Genomic DNA, 19,960 nt, shown 5'->3' with positions numbered 1-19,960 from the left:
GTAGATAGTGTCAGAATTGGGTTAAATAATCGGACACCCAGCTGGTGTGGGAGAATTGGTGTGGGGAACCTTCCCTCCCAACATTGGAAATTGGATGCAGAATATTTTAATGTAAAATATCCAGAATAGACAAATCTATAGACAAAAAGCAAATTCGTGGTTGCCAGGGCCTGGGTGGGTGGGAATAAGGAGTGACTGCTAATGGGGATGGGGTCTTCTTTTTGGGGTGATGGAAATGTTCTGGAAAAAATGGTTGTATAATATTATGAATGTGCTAAATGTCACTGAATTGTTCAATTTCCAATGTTGACTCTCCTGTTAATTTTCTGTGGAGCCTCCTACTTGGACATTCTCTGGGAGACCCAGGGAGGTGAATGGAGGTGGCCATCTCTGTATTCACAGGAACTCAGGCATTCTGACAGAGCTCAAACATGCCCTCTGCATGACCCGAGTGAACATGTACCTCATCTCGTGGACGGATTGGATCGTCCCTACAACCCTACCTACTTTATCTGCCCTTCTAATTCCTTCTCACTGAGAGGGAACGGATCTGAGTAGAAAGAAGAGGCTGGGTTGAACCTCCTGACCAGATGGTAGGGTGAGCACATGCTGAGAACCCAGGGCTTAATGGGTGTGGGAGGTTGGAGTTGCCCCAGGACCCTCCCATTACCTAGCAATAATCTCACTGCACAGAGCTGAGGCTGAGATTCAGGGGACTGAAGTCTTGGCTGGCCTCACACAGCCAGTGGTTTTGTGCTGGGGTAGGGGGCTGGGCCCTGTTCTTCCTTGTTCTGTGGCCCCCATTAATCCTTGTACATCTTGCCTGTCACACTTTACACATCCCTACCATCTGCACATCTTCTCCATGGCACAGGGGCCAGGAGTCCTGAGCAGTGGAGGAAGATCTGGGTGAGCCAGGGGGAAGGGTTCCTGGAGCATCCCATGCTCCTTCACCATCTGGTGGCTAGTCCTGTAACCAGCACTTTCTGCCCTAAACCTCAGTGCCCCAATTCCTCGTCACCTTCTCTCTGGGCCCAGCTAAGGGATTGGGGCCCAGAGTGGCTTCATCTTTGCCCCAGCCTTCCAGGAACCCCCATTCTGGGGCAGACAGAGCCAAGCACAGACCCTCTCAGTGACATAGAAAGGGGGTGGTGCTGGAAGTTGAATCAGGTTTATGCCCATCCCCAGCATGTGCAGAATCCCCACTGCCCATGTGTCCTCCCCACAGCCCTGACATGAGTTTTATTACCACCTTTTACAGATGGGGAAACTGAGGCTCTGCCAGTTGAAGCACCTTGTGCCACATGTCGCAGCCAGGGAGAGGAGGAGTGGGAATGTGAATCCAGGCTGGCTTCTCTAGAGCTGACAGCTGTCTAGGCTGTTGGGACAGGATCAGGGCAAGAAGCTTTTACATTTGGGAAAAACCATAGACGTGCAGAAGGAACTTCAGAGTCCTAACCTAGGCCTAGAAATGCCAGGGAAACAGATGACCCAGTGGAAGGCTGGACGTGTGCAAGGCCCCCACTATAGAGTCACCCCCTATAACCTATATACCTACTTGTGTTTCTGGGGTTTGGTTCCCTTATCCATTCATGGAAATGTGTGTGAATGGTGCCTGCACCTTGGAGTCCAGTGAATGCTGCAGTCTCACCATTATTGATCTGCATAGGCTGCCACCTCAGACAGCACCCACTTTGCCCAGCCCACCCCCAGGTCAGTCCTGGCCTCATGGCCCTTGCTGACCTTTCCCTGCCATGTGAGGATGACTCAGCACTCTGGGGCCTGGCCTCTGCTTGATGGTTGCAAAGGGGGCTCTAGATCCTTGCCTAGTCATCCCGGCATCCTTTATTGGGCAGTTACTTTGTGCCAAGCTAGTAAGGAAAGAGGCCCAGCCTTCCCATCAGCTGCAATCACCACGAGGATGAGCATATGTGTTTACTGAGCACCTGTGGATTACCTGGGAGGTCACGAGGACCTCAGGACATTCCCATCTCCTGGTGTAATCCCACTGCACAGAGCTGAGGCTGACTGGGGTGGGGTGGGGGACCCTAGGTTTGGTTGGCCTAGCACAGCCAGTGGGTATGTGCTCGGAGAGAGGGCTGAACTCTGTCCTTCCACTGGGAGCCTTGCTGTGTGGCCTCATTGATTCTTATACTTCTTGCCTGCACACTCCTGTCACATTTTACACACTCCCACCATCTGACTCACAGAGCTGACCATCCTCTCTATGGCACAGGGGTGAGTGCCTGGGTCCAGGAGTCCTGAGCAGTGGATAAAGGTGAGTGACGCAGGAGGAAGAGTGTTCCCAGGGCACCTTCTGTTCCTTCACCATCTGGTAGCTGGACCTAACACCAGCCCTCCCTGCCCTAAACTGCAGCACTCCAACTGGTGCCCAGAGTGGCTCCATCACTGACCCAACCTTCCAGGAACCCCCAAGTCGGGGCAGACAGAGTCAACATAGACGCTGCCAGTGCTGGGAGTCAGGCCTGGGCTGGAAGAAGGAATAGAGGAGGGGCTTTTTGAGTAGGGTTTTGAAGAATGAGTAGGGGTTTTCTAGATGAGGACGACTAACTATAAAAAACACCCAATATAGCCCTGGCCGGTTTGGCTCAGCGGTTAGAACGTCCGCCTGCGGTCCGGAGAGGCCCGGGTTCAGTTCAAGCTAAGGGCATGTACCTCGGTTGCAGTTTGTCCCCGGCCCTGGTTGGTCGTGCGGGTGGCAGCCACTCGATGTGTCCCTTTCACATCGATTTCTTCCTCTCTCTCCCTCCCACTCTGTCTGTACAAAAAATGGAAAAATGTCCTCGGATGAGGATTTAAAAAAAACAAACAAAAAAACACCCAATATATGAAGCACTTACTATATGCCTGGCCATGTTCCTTATACATCATGTAACCTCTCCAGTGAAAGTCTCAGTCCTTAGTTTCCAGATGAAGAAATAGAGGTGTGATGGAAAGGAATAACTTGACCCAGGTAACACTTTTTGGCTCTTTCTGGCCCTTTCTCCTCTGCTTTCTTTTTCATCATCTTCAGTATTTGGCTCTAACCAGAGAGGGGAGAGAGAAAACACCATCTGGGAAGAAGGCCACTTCTTAAGCTCTTGCGAAGGTTTTTTTTGTTTTGTTTTGTTATAGATGTTTCTCCTTTTTACCCCATTGCCACCCTCCTCCCCATCTCCCCCGCCTTGTCCCCGGCTTTGTTGTCTATGTCCATTGGTTATACATACATGCATATAAGTTCTGTGGTGTATCTCTTTCCTCCCCCCACCATCCCCTCTTCTGAGGGTTGTCAGTCTGTACCCTATTTCCATGTTTCTGGGTCTACCCTATTCCTCAGACTGTTATGTTCATTATATTCCATAAATAAGTGAGATCATGTGGTATTTGTCTTTTTCTACTTGGCTTGTTTCACTTAGGATAATACTTTCCAGGTCCCTCCATGTCGTCTCAAAGAATAAGAGATCTTTTTTTTCTTACGCTGCGTAGTACTCCATTGTGTATATGTACCACAGTTTTTTTATCCATTCATTTACTGATGGACACTTAAGCTGTTTCCAGATCTTAGCTATTGCAAATAGTGCTGCTATAAACATAGGGGTACATATATTCTTCCTGATTGGTGTTTCAGGCTTCTTAGGGTATATTCCTAGAAGTGGGATCACTGGGTCAAATGGAAGATCAATTTTTAATTTTTTTGAGGTAACACCATATTGTTTTCCATAGTGGCTGCACCAGTCTGCATTCCCACCAGCAGAGTACTAGAGTCCCCTTTTCTCCACACCCTCGCCAACACTTGTTGTTTGATGATTTGTTGATGGTGGCCATTCTGACAGGTGTGAGGTGATACCTCATTGTTGTTTCAATTTGCATCTCTCTGATGATTAGTGATGTTGAGCATTTCTTCATAAGTCTTTTGGCCATTTGTATGTCCTGTTTGGAGAGGTGTCTATTCAGCTCCTCTGCCCACTTTTTAATTGGGTTCTTTGTCTTCCTTTTGTATGAGTACTCTATATATTTTGGAAATTAACCCCTTATCTGATGTATCATTGGCAATGATGTTCTCCCATACAGTGGGTTGCCTTTCCATTTTGATGGTTGTTTGTTTTGCTGTGCAGAAGCTTTTCAGTTTGATGTAGTCCCATGTATTCATTTTTTCCTTTGTTTCTGTTGCTTTAGGTAATATATCTGCTGCGTAAGATGTCCGAAATTTTGTTGCCTACATTTTCTTCTAGAATTTTTATGGATTCACGAGTCACATTTAAGTCTTTTATCCATTTTGAGTTTATTTTTTGTGTATGGTGTAAGTTGATGGTCTAGTTTCATTTTTTTTTTTTTTTGCATGTAACTGTCCAATTTTCCCAACACCATTTATTAAAGAGGCTGTCTTTACTCCACTGTATGCTCTTGCTACCTTTGTCAAATATTAATTGAGCATATTGCCTTGGGTCCATTTCTGGGTTCTCTATTCTGTTCCACTGGTCTATATGCCTGTTCTTGTGCCAGTACCAGGCTGTTTTGATTACAGTCGCTTTGTAGTATAACCTCTTATCTGGTATTGTGATCCCACCTGCTTTGTCCTTCTTTTTCAAGATTGCTGTGGCTATTCAGGGTCTTTTTTGGTTCCATATGAACTTTTGAAGTATTTGTTCTAGTTCTGTGAAATATGTCATTGGTATTTTGATGGGGATTGCATTGAATCTATAGATTGCTTTGGATAATATGGACATTTTAATGATGTTAATTCTTCCAATCCATGAAGAAGGTATGTGCTTCCACATTTTTATATCTTCCTCTATTTCTTTTTTCAATGTCCTGTAGTTTTCTGCAAATAGGTCCTTTACTTCTTTGCTTAAGTTTATTCCTAGGTATCTTCATTTTTCTGCCGCGATGATAAATGGGATTGTTTTTTTAGTTTCTCTTTCTGTGAGTTCATCAATGGTGTATGAGAATGCCGTCAATTTCTTGACGTTAATTTTGTATCCTGCTACTTTTCCAAATTCATTTATTAAGTCTAGTAGATTTTTGATGGAGTCTTTAGGGTTTTCTATGCATAATATCATGTCATCTGCAAATAATGACAGTTTCACTTTCTCTTTTCCAATTTGGATCCCTTTTATTTTTTCTTCATGTCTGATTGCTGTGGCTAAGACTTCCAGTACTATGTTAAATAAGAGTGGCGAAAGTGGGCATCCCTGTCTTGTTCCTGTTCTTAAGGGAAATGCTTTTAATTTCTGCTCATTGAGTATGATGTTGGCTGTAGGCCTTTCATATATGGCCTTTATTATATTGAGATATGATCCCTCTATTCCCACATTGCTGAGAGTTTATCAGAAATGGGTGCTGGATTTTGTCGAATGCTTTTTCAGCTTCTATTGATATGATCATGTGGTTTTTATTCTTCATTTTATTGATTTGAAAATATTGTACCACCCTTGCATCCCTGGGATGAATCCCACTTGGTCATGGTGAATAACTTTTTTAATGTATTGCTGGATCCGATTTGCTAGTATTTTGTTCAGGATTTTAGCATCTATGTTCATCAGGGATATTGGCCTGTAGTTTTCTTTCTTTGTAGTGTCTTATTCTGGTTTTGGAATTAGAATTATGCTGGCCTCATAAAACAAGTTTGGAAGACTTCCTTCTTCTTGAATTTTTTGAAATAGTTTGAGGGGAATGGGTGTTAGTTCTTTTTTGAATGTTCGGTAAAACTCCCCCATGAAGCCATCCGGGCCTGGGCTTTTGTTTACTGGGAGAGTCTTGATTACCTCTTCAATTGTTATTGGTCTGTTCAAGTTTTCCATCCCTTCCTGGTCCAGTTTTGGGAGATTATGTGTTTCTAGAAATTTGTCTATTTCGCTTTGATTGTTGAATTTGTTGCCATATAATTGTTCATAGTAGCTGTTAACAATCTTTTGTATTTCTGTGGTGTCAGTTGTTACTTCTCCTCTTTCATTTCTGATTTTGTGTATTTGGGTTCTCTCTCTTTGTTTCTTGGTGAGTCTAGCTAAGGGTCCATCAATCTTGTTTATCTTTTTGAAAAACCAGTTCTTGTTTCATTGATCCTTTGAATTTTTTTTTTTTTTTTTGGTCTCTATGTCATTTATTTCCGCTCTGCTCTTTACTATTTCCTTCCTTCTACTTGGTCTGGAGTTTTCTTTCTTTTTTTTTTTTAATCCTCACCCGAGGACATTTTTTCCATTTTTTGCACAGATAGAGTGGGAGGGAGAGAGAGGAAGAGAGAGAGAGAGAGAAACATCGACGTGAAAGGGACACATCGAGTGGCTGCCACCCACACGACCAACCAGGGCCGGAGACAAACTGCAACCGAGGTACATGCCCCTAGCGGGAACCGAACCCGGGTCTCTCTGGACCGCAGTCGGATGCTCTAACCGCTGAGCCAAACCGGCCAGGGCTGGAGTTTTCTTTTTGTTTGCTTTCTAATTCTTTAAGTCGTGAGGTTAGATAGTCATTTAGAATTTTTTCTTGTTTCTTGAGGTAGGCCTGTAGTGCTATGAACTTACCTCTCAGAACTGCTTTTGCTGCATCCCATAGATTTTGTGTTGTTGTGTGTTTGTTTTCATTGGTTTCCAGGAAGTTTTTAATTTCTTCCTTGATCTCCATGGTAACCCATTCATTGTTTAATAATGTGCTATTTAGCCTCCATGTGTTCAAATGTCTTTGCATGCTTTTGTTGCAATTGATTTCTAGTTTCATGCCATCGTGATCTGAGATGATGCTTGATATGATTTCAATCTTCTTGAACTTGTAGAGATTTAATTTGTGTCCTATTATGTGGTCTATCTTTGAGAATGTCCCATGTACACTTGAGAAGAATGTGAATTCTGTAGTTTTGGGGTATAATCTCTGTAGATATCTATTAATCCATGTAGTCTAGTGCTTCATTTAGAGTCTCTGTTTCCTTGCTAAATTTTTGTCTAGAGAATCTATCCAGTGGTGTCAATGGGGTGTTGAAGTCCCCTGCTATGATTGTATTGCTGTTGATTTCTCCTTTGAAGCCCTCCAGAAGATTTTTAATATATTTTGGTACTCCTATATTGGGTGCATATATGTTCATCAAGGTTATATCTTCCTGTTGGATAGATCCTTTCAATATTATGTAGTGGCCTTCTTTGTCTCTAGTTATGGTCTTCATTTTGAAATCTATTTTATCAGATATGAGTATTGCTACCCCAGGTTTTTTTTTTGCTTTCTGTTTGCTTGGAAGATTTTTTTCTTTCTTTCTTTCTTTTTTATCCTCACCCAAGGACACTTTTCGATATTTTGTTCAGATAGAGTGGGAGGGGGAGAGAGAGAGAAACATCGATGTGAAAGGGACACATCGAGTGGTTGCCACCCACACGACCCCAAACTGCAGCCAAGGAACATGCCCCTAGTGGGAACCAAGCCCAGGTCTCTCCAGACCACAGGCTGATGCTCTAACAGCTGAGCCAAACCACCAGGGCTGGAAGATTTTTTTCCATCCCTTCACTTTCAACCTATATGAGTCTTTTGTTGTGAGGTGAGTCTCTTGTAAACAACATATAGATGAGTCATGTTTTCTTATCCAATCAGCTACTCTGTGTCTTTTTATCGGAGCATTCAGTACATTTACATTTAAGGTGATTATTGATATGTACTTATTTATTGCTATTTTTGTTTAGTTTGGTTATATTTTTCTTCCTATTTTTTCTACTAATTACAGCAGTTCTTTTAACATTTCTTGCAGTGCTGGTTTGGTGCTAATGTATTCCCTTAGCCTTTTTATTTGTCTGGGAAGCTCTTTATTTGACCTTCTATTTTGAATGACAGCCTTGCTGGGTAGAGTAGTCTTGGATTCAGATCCTTGTTTTACATGACCTTGATTACTTCATGCCATTCCCTTCTGGCCTGTAGTGTTTCTTGTGAGAAGTCAGCTGATAGCCTTATGGGGGTTCCTTTGTAGGTAACCTATTGCTTATTTCTTGCTGCTTTTAGGATTCTCTGTTTGTCTTTAATTTTTGGCATTTTAATTACTATGTGTCTTGGTGTGGGCCTGTTTGGGTTCTTCTTCTTACTTGGGGCTCTCTGTGCTTCTTGAACTTAAATGCCTTCTTCCTTCACCAAATTAGGGAAGTTTTCTGTCACTATTTCTTCAAATATATTCTCTAACCCTTGCTCATTTTCTTCCTCTTCAGGGACTCCTATGATGCGAATATTATTATGTTTCCAGTTATCCCACAGTTCTCTTAAGCTGTCTTCCTGTTTTTTAATCGTTTTTTCCTTTTGGTTTTCTGACTGGTTGATTTTTTTCTACCCTGTCTTCTAATTCACTGATCTGGTCCTCAGCTTCCTCTACTCTGCTGTTTAGACCTTCCAATGTGTTCTTTATTTCTGATATGTCATTCTTTATTTCTTCTTGGTGGTTTTTAATTTCCAATTAGTTGATTTTCAACATCTCTATGTCCTTACTCATGCTTTTTAGCTTCCTCAAGATCATGGCTCTGAATTCTAGCTCTGTTAACTTGCTTAACTGCTCCACATATATCTCATCTTCGGTAGAGGTCACTTGTTCTTTCATTTGGCTTTTGTTTCTGTGTTTCACCATTTTGGCTATCACAGTGGGCTTTGGAGCCTGCCGAGTTTTCCCTGTGGGTGTTGGTGTTCTGCTGTTTGTGGCTCCCTCTCCTTGGTTTGGTTGAGCAAGGGAGGACCCACGTGAAACACCACTGTCAAGTCATACTTTCCTGGTTAGAGTTGCTAGCCCAGGAATGGTACAGTTATCCTCTAGCTTTTTGCCTGGAGGCTATCAGTAGCAGTTACTTGAAGAGTTTTGGGTTGTCAGTTGAATGAAAAACTCCCTCAGGTGCTCAGTATAAGGGGATTTCCCGAGGGTGGGGAAGATGCTGGTTGTTAGTGAGCCTCAATTTGCAATTCAATGGCCCACAGGGTGGGGTTGAATCTCTGAGGGAGGGGCCGCTGCCTCTCCCCAGAGCCCTGGGAAGGAGCAAGATGGCTACCGTCCTGTGTGGCTGCAACTCAGCAAAAACTCTGAGCCCCCTCCAAATCCCGAGTGTCCCCACACAGTTCCAGTCCAGTCCGCCCTCCCTCTGCTGGAGCCCAAGGTGCGTGGCTGTGGCAATTTTAGCCTCTGTCCCGGCTCTGCTCTGTGGAGCCAATTGGGAGTTCAACCCGAGGGCACTGCTCACAGCTAAGACCGCTCCTGTCTGTGGGCTCCCAGCCCCCCTCTCGCGCCTCTGCAATCCTACCAGGATCGAGTCAGTGTCCCTGGTTATATGATCCTCACAAGCTGCTTTTCTGTTGCTTTTTCCCGTCAATTCGTCTGTGTTTTAGTTGTAATTCCAGTTTGGTCCTGGGAGGTGGTCTGTGTAGCTTCCATTCACTCTACCGCCATTTTGGAATTCTCTAAGTTTTTTGTTTGTTTGTTTGTTTTTTAACAAAATCATTCTTCCCATAAGCCCACCAAGCTGGGATGATGTCCCCATTTCACAGAAAAAGATATTACAGAGGCTTGGCCCGTGTGGCTCAGTGCTGGAGCATCGACTCAAGAGGTCGCTGGTTCAATTCCTGGTCAGGGCACATGCCCAGGTTGTGAGCCAGATCCCCAGTGGGGGACATGCAGGAGGTGGCCAATCAATGTTCTCTCTCACCAATGTTTCCATCTCTCTCTCCCTCTCCCTTCCTCTCTTTTTAAAATCAATAAAGAAAAAAATTTTTCTGAAAAAAAGATACTACTGAGGCTAAGAGGCACTCCTGGATAGGGGTGGGGGCAGTCCCCAGCTTTCCCAGGAGCACTCCCCACCAAGCATCTCCCTGAAAAGCAGCCACAGACCCTGCCCAGCTGTGGTCCCTGGAGTGTTTACTGTGCACCCCTGGTGGGTGGGCTGGACCAGGCAGGCGGGGTGGACAAAGTCCAGAGAATATAAAGGCCTGGCCAGCAGCATCCTGTCAGTCCTAGCTCAGAGCACAAGGAGTATAGCTATACACAGGCTGGGACCTACAACACTGTGCTGCCCTGAGATGCTGCTGGTGCTTCTGATGCTCTTGTGGCTGCCATAGGGGGGGCATCCTATCATTGGCCCAGGAGTACCTCCCGAACATCCTAGGACCCTGAGATGTGCACTCCAGTCAGAGTGTCTCCAGATTCCTATGAAGACTTGCTGACCAGGCTTCAAGCAAACCAGACCTGGGAAGACTGGAACCCCGACTTCATCCCTGCTGCTCAAGTCCAGATACCCCAAAGCATGAGTTAAATCTCTGATACACACCCCCACCCCCAACCAAACAGCTTCTATCATCTAATCAGTGGTCTGAGTCATAGAGCATGACACTGAGCCTCCGTTTCCCCATCTGTGAGCCGACAAGAACGTCCCTCCTTGAGGTTGATGGGGAAGCTTGTCCCTGTTTGGGTTGGGACGAGCAATGCTTAGCCAACGTGAAAGAGGAGAGTTACACCTCCTTGGGTAGCAGATGGGGAAACTGAGGCCAAGAGAAGCCAGCGACTTTCTTGAAGTCTCAGAGTCTGCAGAGCCCTGAGACGAGGTTGGCAGAGGGCGCAATCCCAGTCCTTGGAAGTGGGGATTGAGAGTGGGTGGGATCCAAGAGGATGGAGGCAGTGGTGGGGCAGAAGATGAGAGGGGGGAGTAGGTGGGACTTGGCATGCACAATGATGGGCAGAACTGACCCGGACCTATTCCAAATCTGATGCAATCGCACTACAAGGCATGGCACAAGTCGCACGTGATAGGTGCTTTGAAAGAAGGAGGGGAGTATTTTCGCGCCCTCCATGGGGGCTCCAGGAGGCAGAGTGGAAGAAAGAAGATCTGGGCTGCGCTGGGAATTGAGAGGGGTTGGGGAGAGGGTGTCAAACCAGAGGGAGCGATTTTAACCCATCCTAATCCCACTGGTGCTGTGAGACTCCATGTAAACCTCTGGCCCTCTCTGAGCCCAGCGAACCCGTGGTGCTTATGCAACAACTCAAACACCAGCTCCCCATAGTATCCCCAATACCTGTAACAGACTTGGGGTCTGCAAAACCCAGGGAGCCTGCTCCTCTTCATTTCTCAGATAGGAAACAGAAACCCAAGGAATTGAAAACACAGTTCTGGTTGCTGAAACCCCAGCCCCAGGCACTTAATAGGAGCTTCAATGAAAATGTTTTTGACTGCCAGGAGGAGGCAGAATCAGCCTTTGAATATCGGGCAAGTATATACTAAGCACTTACTGTGTGCCAAGCATCGGTAGTGACCAAGCAGACAGATATCCCTGCTAAGATTCTAGTACGGGACGATGAAATGATATACAACTACCTAAATCAAATAGGGTGATGCCTATTTTAGCAGGCTGGAGAGATTCAGGGAAATAATGTGGCGGTGGAGGAAGTGGTTTATGCAATGAATCTGAGGTGGGACCAACCTGTGGGAGGAAATGGGCACCCTCACGCCTGGCACACAGTAGGACCGTGGGTAACTGGCCTTCCCCTCTCTCTCCCACAGTGAGAGTTGGACCAAGCGGTCACCTGCACCTGGGCATCCCCCGGGCCAACCTAAGGGCTTCCACGCAGCCTCCCGCCTGCATCGGGCCCTGCTCAGGCTGTCCCCAACGGAGTTGGGCTCGTGAAATATGACGGGGCCGCTGCAGCGTCTGATCGGCTTCGGTGTCTCCCGGGAGCCCGCACTGAGCCTGCACCTGCAGCTGCCACCTGATCGGTTACTGGCAGCATCGACTTCTACACAGATCCAGCTGGAGCTGCACTGGCGGCCGCGCGGGCGGGCAACGCCGCAGCACGCATGCGTGCGCTCAGAACAGCTGCCGGCTCGGGGAGGGGCGCTGCTACCGCCTGCACAGACTGCGCGCACCGCTGGATGACTTGGGCTGGAGCTACTGGGTAATGGCACCGCGTGAGCGGGATGTGCGCATGTGCACTGGCGAGTGCTCGAGCCAGTTCCGGTTGGCTAACAGGCATGCACACATTGCTGACGCATCTGCACCGCCGGAAGCGTGAGGGTGCTCCCGTGCCTTGCTGCGTGCCCGCTAGCAGTGAGCCGGTGGTACTCTTTCACCGCGACAGCGAGGGCTGCATGTCCCTCACGCCCTTCGACGACCTTGTGGCCAACGACTGCCACTGCTTATGAGTGGACCTAGGCCTTCACTGAAGGCACGTGCGCACTGGAGGTGACCTCAGTCCTTGCCTGTCGAATGGAATGGGCAAGTGGGACCAGAAATATCCTGTTATAACCACTGCTGTGTGCGACCTTCCGCCCAAACCGCTGTATTTATAAGGTGGTATTTATTATTAACTTATTGGGGTTACCAGCTAGAGGACCAGAGGGATGGGGAGGGATGGTCCAGCAGGCTGTACATTTATTTAAACTCTGTTAATAAAAATGAATCTGTCTGACCTGACTCCTGTGATGCCCAAATGGAGCTGGGGACCTTGGGAAGAGCCCGCTCCTCCCTGGCCTCAGTTCCCACAAGGGGCCTAATATAAGGATGAGTGGAAGGGTTCAGTGAATGGGCAGCAGGGCTTGGAGCTGACAGGCAACTGGATGGTGTTTATAAAGGACTCAAGTGCAGCCTGGGACACCCCTCTCTGTCTCCATGCTTGTATATCTCCGTTTCTCTGGGGTTCAGTCTCCCTATAGCTCTCCTCATCTCTCAGTACTCCTGTTTCTGGATGAGTTAAAATAGCGGGTATATGAGAACTAAAACAGACTTAGAGATCATTTCTAACACCACATTTTATAGATGGGGGAACTGAGACCCACGGAGTTATTGGCAGAATTAGGACTTGGACTCGTGCCTCCTAATGCCCCAGCCATAGCCCTGCATCTGTATTAAGATGTTTATGAGTAAGAAGAGGAAAGGGGTGGCATTCTGAGCAAAAGGAATGGCATGGGCCCTGGACGGTTTGGCTCAGCGATTAGAGCGTCAGCCTGCGGTCCAGAGAGACCCGGGTTCAGTTCCCGCTAAGGGCGCGTACCTCGGTTGCAGTTCTTCCCTGGCCCTGGTTGGTCGTGCGGGTGGCAGCCGCTCGATGTGTCCCTTTCATGTCGATGTTTCTCTCTCTGTCTTCCTCTCTCTCCCTCCCACTCTGTCTGAACAAAAAATGGAAAAATGTCCTCAGGTGAGGATAAAAAAAAAAAAAAAAGGAATGGCATGGGTAAATAGCTTAGGAAAATGAAAGCTTCCAGAGGGAGGTGTGCTACGTGGGGATGAGGCCCAGACCAGAAGGGCAGAGGGATGGGAGAGGGCATTGAGGTATACAAGGCTGGATCATGCAGTCTTCAAGTACCAGGCTGAGGATCCTGGGACAATGGGGAGCCATGGAGAGTGTGTGAGCAGGGGATGGACACAGTTCTGATTCATGAGTTACAAAAATCCCTCTGGAGTTGATGTGGGTTGCCATGGGGGCTAAGTCTGGATGCCAGGTGCTTGGGGAAGGGGCCCGAGAGGGACAAAGGAGAGGGACTAGGGAGAAATTTAGGAGTCTCAGAGATCTAGTCTTGAGAGCTCAGGAAGTCTCCACTGAAAGGAACACTCTTCCCCTGAGCCAGCAGCCTCATCAGTCCCACAGTGTTTATTGAGTACTATCTGCACACTGAGAGGAAGGTGACAATGGAGTTTATACCTTGAACCTCCTGTGTCTGTGTTGGGGTCTCTCTTCCCTTTCTAGCAGCTGAGGGGGCTGAAGAGCAGAGCAGGGGCTGGGGAGGGGGCTGCAAGGACAGTTCTTCTCTGGCCCCATTCCTGACCTGGGAGACTGATGCCAGAGGAGATCCGGAATGGCCCGAATCACCGGGAAGGGGGCAGGCTGGAGTTCCAGCTCAGTGTCCTGGGATCACATACTCCTCTTCGACTGCTGGGGCCTGGCCCGGGAACTCCAAGTTGCCATAGATGGGCTGGGAGGCCTTGTGGAGGCCCTCGTAGTTCATGTAGAAGTCGCTGTCCTCTGAAGAGTTATCCCTGTGGGGACAGACAGATGGGTGGGAAGAAGGACTCAGTGTAGGCACATCAGCTTTGAGGGGCAAAGAAAGTTCAGGGTGACTAAGTCCACTCCTAATATTTACATATCAAGAAACTGAAGCAAGGGGCACTCTTCTCCAGCCTGCAAGTTTCTCTGAGGAAAGGAAGTCAGGGTCTGTGAGTCTGGGAAGATTTTATCGATTCAGCATTGTAATGCTTTGGTTTGAGGACCTAGAGCCATTGTAGCATGTTTTTTTCCTTCCTTAAAGTTGAGGTGGTTGCCCGTTTTCTACATTAAAATCAAGACATAAGTTTCTTCTCAAAAAATCGGAAGCTCTGGTCACACCAGCCCCATGAACACAAGTGGCTGAAGCCAGTGTCTGTCCTATAAAAGGGAAATGTTTCCATGAAGCAGCAGACTCTGTGGCTGCATTATAAAGTCTCTGAGGCTCAGTTTCTTAATCCATAAAATTAGTTGGGGAGGAGGTTGTTTCTTATGAATGTTTAGCTATGGTAGTCAAGACCCCCAGAGAAGAACTTTCCTGCCTCCAGAACATCCTAATTCCACCCTGGGTCCTCTTGTGTAAGTGGTGTCTATCAGTCATTCACGCTTTAGTATTAGTTACTCCAAACATATATATGGTTGTTTGGAAATGGACAGGACTGGGAGTCAGGGTTTGTTTCCTATCTCTGCTTCTGATTCACTGTGTGACCTTGGGCAAATCATTCTCCTTCCTCCCAGAGCCTACCTCTCTGCAGTTCTAAAATGTAGAATGGAGACTTCCGGTCAAGATGGCGGCGTAGGTAAATGCAGTATCACATCCTCCCACAACCACATCAAAGTTACAACTAAACTACAGAACAACCATCATTCAAAACCGCCTGAATTCAAGCTGAATGGAAGTCCTTCAACTACGGAATTAAAGCAGCAGCCACATCAAAACTGGTGCCCTGCTCAGGGATGCAGTGCCAGGAAGAGAATCCCCATAACGTCTGGCTGGAAAAAGCAGCGGGAACTGAGGCTCAGGGAAACTGACACGGCTGGAGCCCCAGGCAGCTCCTCTTAAAGGGCCCGAGCACAGATTTATCGAACTCACTTTCTCTAAGCTTGGAGGGGAGGCAGCTCGAGGGGCACCAGAGACATACAGGGAAGAACTAAGCTGTTTGGCACTGGAGCAAGGGCTGGAGAGGGGGTTTTCTCGGGGACAAACGTGCTGTAAGAGGCCTTTGTTCCTTTGGTGAGCCCTTCCCTGGGGCGGCAGACAGCTGCTATATCTGGGACTCCAGCAACCTGGTCCACACTGGTTGCCCCGCCCTGGTGATTCCTTGAGGCCCCGCCCCATCCAACTTTCAGGCCCACCCAAGCTGTTGCCATTTGCTTAACCATAGGATTGGTCTGTCTTGGATCCTGCTTCAGGTGTTCCTAAATTCTTTCAAACAAGCAGCATCTGGTCTCAGATAGCCCCATACCTCTCATTAAGTAATGCACAGAAACAAACACAGGGAGGCAGCCAAAGTGAGGAGACAAAGAAACAGGTCTCAAAAGAAAGAACAGAACAAAACCCCAAGAAAAGAACTAAGCGAAATGGAGATAAGCAACCTAACAGATGCTGAGTTCAAAATACTGCTTATAAGTATGCTCAATGAACTTAGTGAGAACCTCAGCGAAGTGAGGGCCTTAAGAGCATAAAAAAGGACCAGTCAGAAATGATGGATGCACAGTCAGAAATGAAGGAGGCATTAACTGAAATAAAGAATAATTTACACAGATTCAATAATAGAGTACGTAAATCCAAGAAGCAAACCATTGATTTGGAATATAAGGAAGCAAAAAACACCCAATCAGAACAGCAAAAAGAAAAAAGAATCCAAAAAAAAATGAGGCTAGTGTAAGGAGCCTCTGGGACAACTTCAAGCATGCCAACATTCGCATCTTGGGGGTGCCAGAAGGAGAAGAGAGAGAACAAGAAATTGAAAACCTGTTTGAAACAATAATGGCAGAAAACTTTCCTAACTTGGTGAAGGAAACAGACATACAAGTCCAGGAAGCACAGAGAGTCCCAAACGAGATGAACCCCAAGAGGCCCACACCAAGACATATCATCATCAAAATGCAAAAGGTTCAAGACAAAGAGAGAATCTTAAAAGCAGCAAGAGAAAAGCAGTTAGTTAACTACAAGGAAGTTCCCATAAGGCTGTCAGCTGATTTCTCAAAAGAAACTTTGCAGGCCAGAAGGGAGTGGCAAGAAATATTCAGAGTGATGAAAAGCAAGAACCTACAGCCAAGATTACTCTATCCTGCAAAGCTATCATTTAGAATCAATGGCTATATAAAGAGTTTCCCAGACAAGAAAAAGTTAAAGGAGTTCATCACCACCAAATCATTATTATATGAAATGTTGAAGGGTCTTTTTGAAGAAAAAGATAAAATATATGAACAAACAAAATGGCAATGAATACATATCTATTGACAATGGAATCTACAAACAAAATGAACAGGCAGAATAGAAACATTCTCATAGATACAGAGAACATTTTGTTGGTTGCCAGATGGGAGGGGGGTTGGGGGAATGGGTGAAAAAGGTGAAGGGATTAAGAAGTACAAATTCATTGCTAGACTGACAAACCCCAAAAGGAAAGGGGTTGGGGGGTGGGAAGAAATAAACCAAAGAACTTATATGCATAACCAGTAAACACAGACAATAGTGTAGGAAAAGGCAGGAGGAAGGCAGGAGGGAGGAGGAGGCGGTCAATGGGGGAAAAATTAGGAACATCTGTAATACATTCAACAATAAAGATTTAAAAAATAAATAAATAAAATGTAGAGTGGAGCCCTGGCCAGTTTGACTCAGCAGTTAAAGCATCGACCTGCGGACCAAGGAGTCAAGGGTTTGCTTCCGGTCAGGGGCAGGTACCTCGGTTTCAGTTCGTCCCTGTCCCTAGTCGGGGTTGTGTGGGAGGCAACCAGTCAATGTGTGTCTCTCACATTGGTGTTTCTCTCTCTCTCTTTCTCTCTCTCTCCCCCACCCTCCCACTCCATCTGAAAATAAATGGAAAAATGTCCTTGGGTAAGGATTTAAATAAATAAATAAAATGTAGAATGGGAGTGACACATCCAATCCTAAATGTTTTTCAAAGAGACTGGCCCTGAGCCCTTAGTGACTGTGCAGATGCAAAGCATATGCGAGCATCAGAGAACAAGCTGCCTTAGCAAGTCTAGTTCCTTCAAATCCCGACCGCAGACCACTTCTGCTTTTAAGCCATATTTTCATCTGCTTTGCATATTCTCTCATTTCTCATCAGTAGGCTTCCACAGCCTTCCCACATTTGAATCTCATCACCCAAACCTAGCCAGGACCCATTCCCTTCTTGCTTGGATCCTCTCTGCCCCTTCAGCCTCAGCTCTAATGTCTTGCTGTCTCCAAACCCATTGACAGCAGATTCTCTGTTCTCTCCCACCTGCTGACATTTGTTTCTGCTGGTGCCTCCCCTTGAAATTCCCTCCACTTCTTATCCAACCTGGAAAAGTTGAACCTACTAACCCCATCCAGATCTAGAGGTATTGGGGCTTTGTAGGGGGAGATGGACACAGATGGCTTTTTTAGCATTTCTCATGTGTAAACAGGAGATGGGGTGAGGTCTGTCCCCATTACACAGAGACGGAAACAGTGGTTCAAAGACGACAGCTCTGGGTCACACGAGATCTACACCCAGGCTGCTGACAATACCACAGAGCCCCCACTCTGCCTAGAGCACTTGCCTTTTCTCTCCCTGTCCTTGGTGGCCAGAAACTGGGTTTGTAGGTCATGAAGTAGGAACCTGTCCCATTTACAGGAATTCATTCTTACCCCAACTTCATGAGGCGGAGGCTGCTATTACCCCCATTTTACTGATGAGGAAACTGAGGCCTAGAGAGGGAAAAACTAATTGCTCGAGATCACACAGCCTATAAGAAGCAGAGCTGGGATTTGAACCCTGGTCATGTGGCTCCAGAGTTTTTGTTTGTTTGTTTGTTTGTTTTTGACAGAGTGGAAGGAGGGAGGGGCAGGGAAAGAGAGATCAGCGCAAGAGAGATACATCGATCAGTTGCCTTCTGCACAACCCCAACTGGGGCTGGGAATCAAACCTGCGACCCAGGTACATGCCCTTCACTGGGAATCCAACAAATGACCCTTCAGTCCAAGGGCTGATGCTCTAACTGCCAAGCCAAACCTGCCAGGGCTGGCTCCAGGGTCTTGTAGGCAAATGTGTATGGGTCACTCACCTGTGTTTGGCCAACTGGTGCCTGTCGGGTGGCTGGCCCATGAACACATTCTCATAGTCAGGCGTAGGAGGTCTGGGTAGGCTGTCCTCTGGTTGCTTAGGGCTGAGGCTCCGGCTACTGTACTTCAGCTGCTGAACTGAGCCAGGCCTGGGACCATTTGGAGCAGCCCATGTTTTATTCTGGCTACTGGGTGCCCAGCGTGCCCGGAGTCTCCACACCAGCAATGGGACAGCTATGGAGAGCCCAAGGAGCAGGCTTCCACTAGCTGCCAGTGCCCCAATGGTGTTTGAGGCAAGGCCAGGGGAGCAGCCGACCTCCAGGAAGGTGGAGAGGTTGTGCCAGGTGCTGGTGCCTGCATCCAGGCACTGCAGAGGCAGCTGGCCAGAGCAGTTGTCCTTTCGAACCTTGTGCCAGGAGGCTAGGATGCAGAGGCAGTCAGCCTTCAAGTCAAGGTCACAGCGTTCTGCCAGCATGGCATCCACGTTGTCTAGGGGGTTGTTAGTCACATCCAGGATCTGCAGTTTCCCCAGGCGGGCAAAGAAGGACCATGGGAGCTCTCGAAGGCTGTTCCCAGACAGGTCGAGGAGGAGCACGCTGCTGGCCTGCAGAGACCTGTTCCAGGGCAGGTTCAGGCTTTGACCGCTGAAGTTCAGGCATGTGGCTGTGAACTCCATATTCCAGTCCACATCCTCCGAGGATACGTTGCAGGACAATCCCAGGCTGCATGGATCCTGCAGTAGCAGCAGCAACCACAGCGCCCACGCCAGGGCGCCTCCCATTCAAGCAACCTAGGCAGAGACACTGGAATCCAAGCCCCAACCTCTGCCTGTGGTCGCCCTTACCCTCGACACCTGGGTTTATTATTAGTGTTTTGTTTTTGTTCTTTTCTTGGTAGCTCAGAACAGCTCAGGACGCTTCTGGTAATAAGCAGCCCTCACTTGTCTCCCCTCGCTGTTTGGTTCTGGCCTCCAGCCTTAGTTCATTCCCTTCGAGAAACGGGTACATAACTTTAGTGCCCTGGGGCTTGGAGGGCAAGAAGACCCAGTCCCATCCCCTTGCCCTTCTCCCAGATGAGTTCCTTGGGCTTGGCCCAATCACCCAACATTTCAGGCAGCCTCATTGGCCAAGACTGTACCATATGCAAATGAACGGTTGCCCCGCAACGGGCGCGACCCTGAACTACAGTGGTTGGGAGTCCTGGGCTGGGTTGGATGGGGTGAGGGCTGCAGAGCTCTGATTTGCAGCCCCTGCACAGACCCCAGTTCTAGCCACTGTCCTACCTTTGCGGTCCCATTACCATGCCTTTACCTGGGCAGTGCTGGGGAGCTCCCGTGCGGAGGAACTTCGTGGTGGCTCAACTGGACCCGGGGCTACAGAGGCCGGCACCCTCTTAGATCCCCTGTGTCCCTGGCGCTCCTCAGACTCTGCACCCAGAGAAGCAGGGGAAGAGGAACTGGTGTCGGTTGGAGTGCAGAGGGCAAGAATGAAGAAGACACAGAGAAGACCCGCCCCTCTGCAAGGCCTCCATGCCCAGGAGTCTCACGGGAGGGGGAGGGGTGGCCCGCTTCCCCCTTGTTGGAACCCAGTCAACCCCCGTTGACATCCCAGTTGATATTACCTCATCAAGTCACTTCCTGGTCTCAGCTCAGTTGCCTCTCAACCCTTGCATTCGTTTGTTCATTCAATCAACATCATCCATGGGCCCCCAAGATCTCAGCCCTGTCTAGTTTCTCA

The 19,960-nt window shown here is 47.6% G+C and overlaps 2 protein-coding genes across 5 annotated transcripts; one reads left to right on the top strand and one right to left on the bottom strand.

Annotated features, from left to right (window-relative positions):
* Positions 1-10,017: 10,017 nt before the first annotated feature.
* Positions 10,018-12,592, top strand: GDF15 (growth differentiation factor 15). Its single transcript, XM_036240391.1, is given in 7 exon segments — positions 10,018-10,053; positions 10,055-10,143; positions 10,145-10,245; positions 11,493-11,540; positions 11,543-11,768; positions 11,770-11,968; positions 11,970-12,592. Coding segments are annotated over 7 exon segments (861 nt in total). The 3' UTR covers positions 12,132-12,592.
* A 997-nt stretch (positions 12,593-13,589) lies between these two features.
* On the bottom strand, positions 13,590-19,960 carry LRRC25 (leucine rich repeat containing 25). Of its 4 annotated transcripts, XM_036240388.1 has the most exons (4): positions 19,845-19,960; positions 19,535-19,650; positions 18,227-19,212; positions 13,590-13,962 (listed from the first exon to the last, which is right to left on the bottom strand). In XM_036240388.1, exons 3-4 carry the CDS (start codon positions 19,003-19,005, stop codon positions 13,824-13,826), a joined length of 918 nt encoding a protein of 305 aa, XP_036096281.1. In that variant the 5' UTR covers positions 19,006-19,212; positions 19,535-19,650; positions 19,845-19,960; the 3' UTR covers positions 13,590-13,823. The 4 variants fall into 4 exon arrangements, with proteins under 4 accessions (XP_036096281.1, XP_036096280.1, XP_036096283.1 ...); XM_036240387.1 differs by lacking the exon at positions 19,845-19,960 and having other exon boundaries at positions 19,535-19,692; XM_036240390.1 differs by lacking the exon at positions 19,845-19,960 and having other exon boundaries at positions 18,227-19,014; positions 19,535-19,692.

Source organism: Molossus molossus, unplaced genomic scaffold (genome assembly GCF_014108415.1).
Source record: "Molossus molossus isolate mMolMol1 unplaced genomic scaffold, mMolMol1.p scaffold_m16_p_4, whole genome shotgun sequence".
Taxonomy (NCBI): domain Eukaryota; kingdom Metazoa; phylum Chordata; class Mammalia; order Chiroptera; family Molossidae; genus Molossus; species Molossus molossus.
This window is presented reverse-complemented; position numbering and strand designations above follow the sequence as displayed.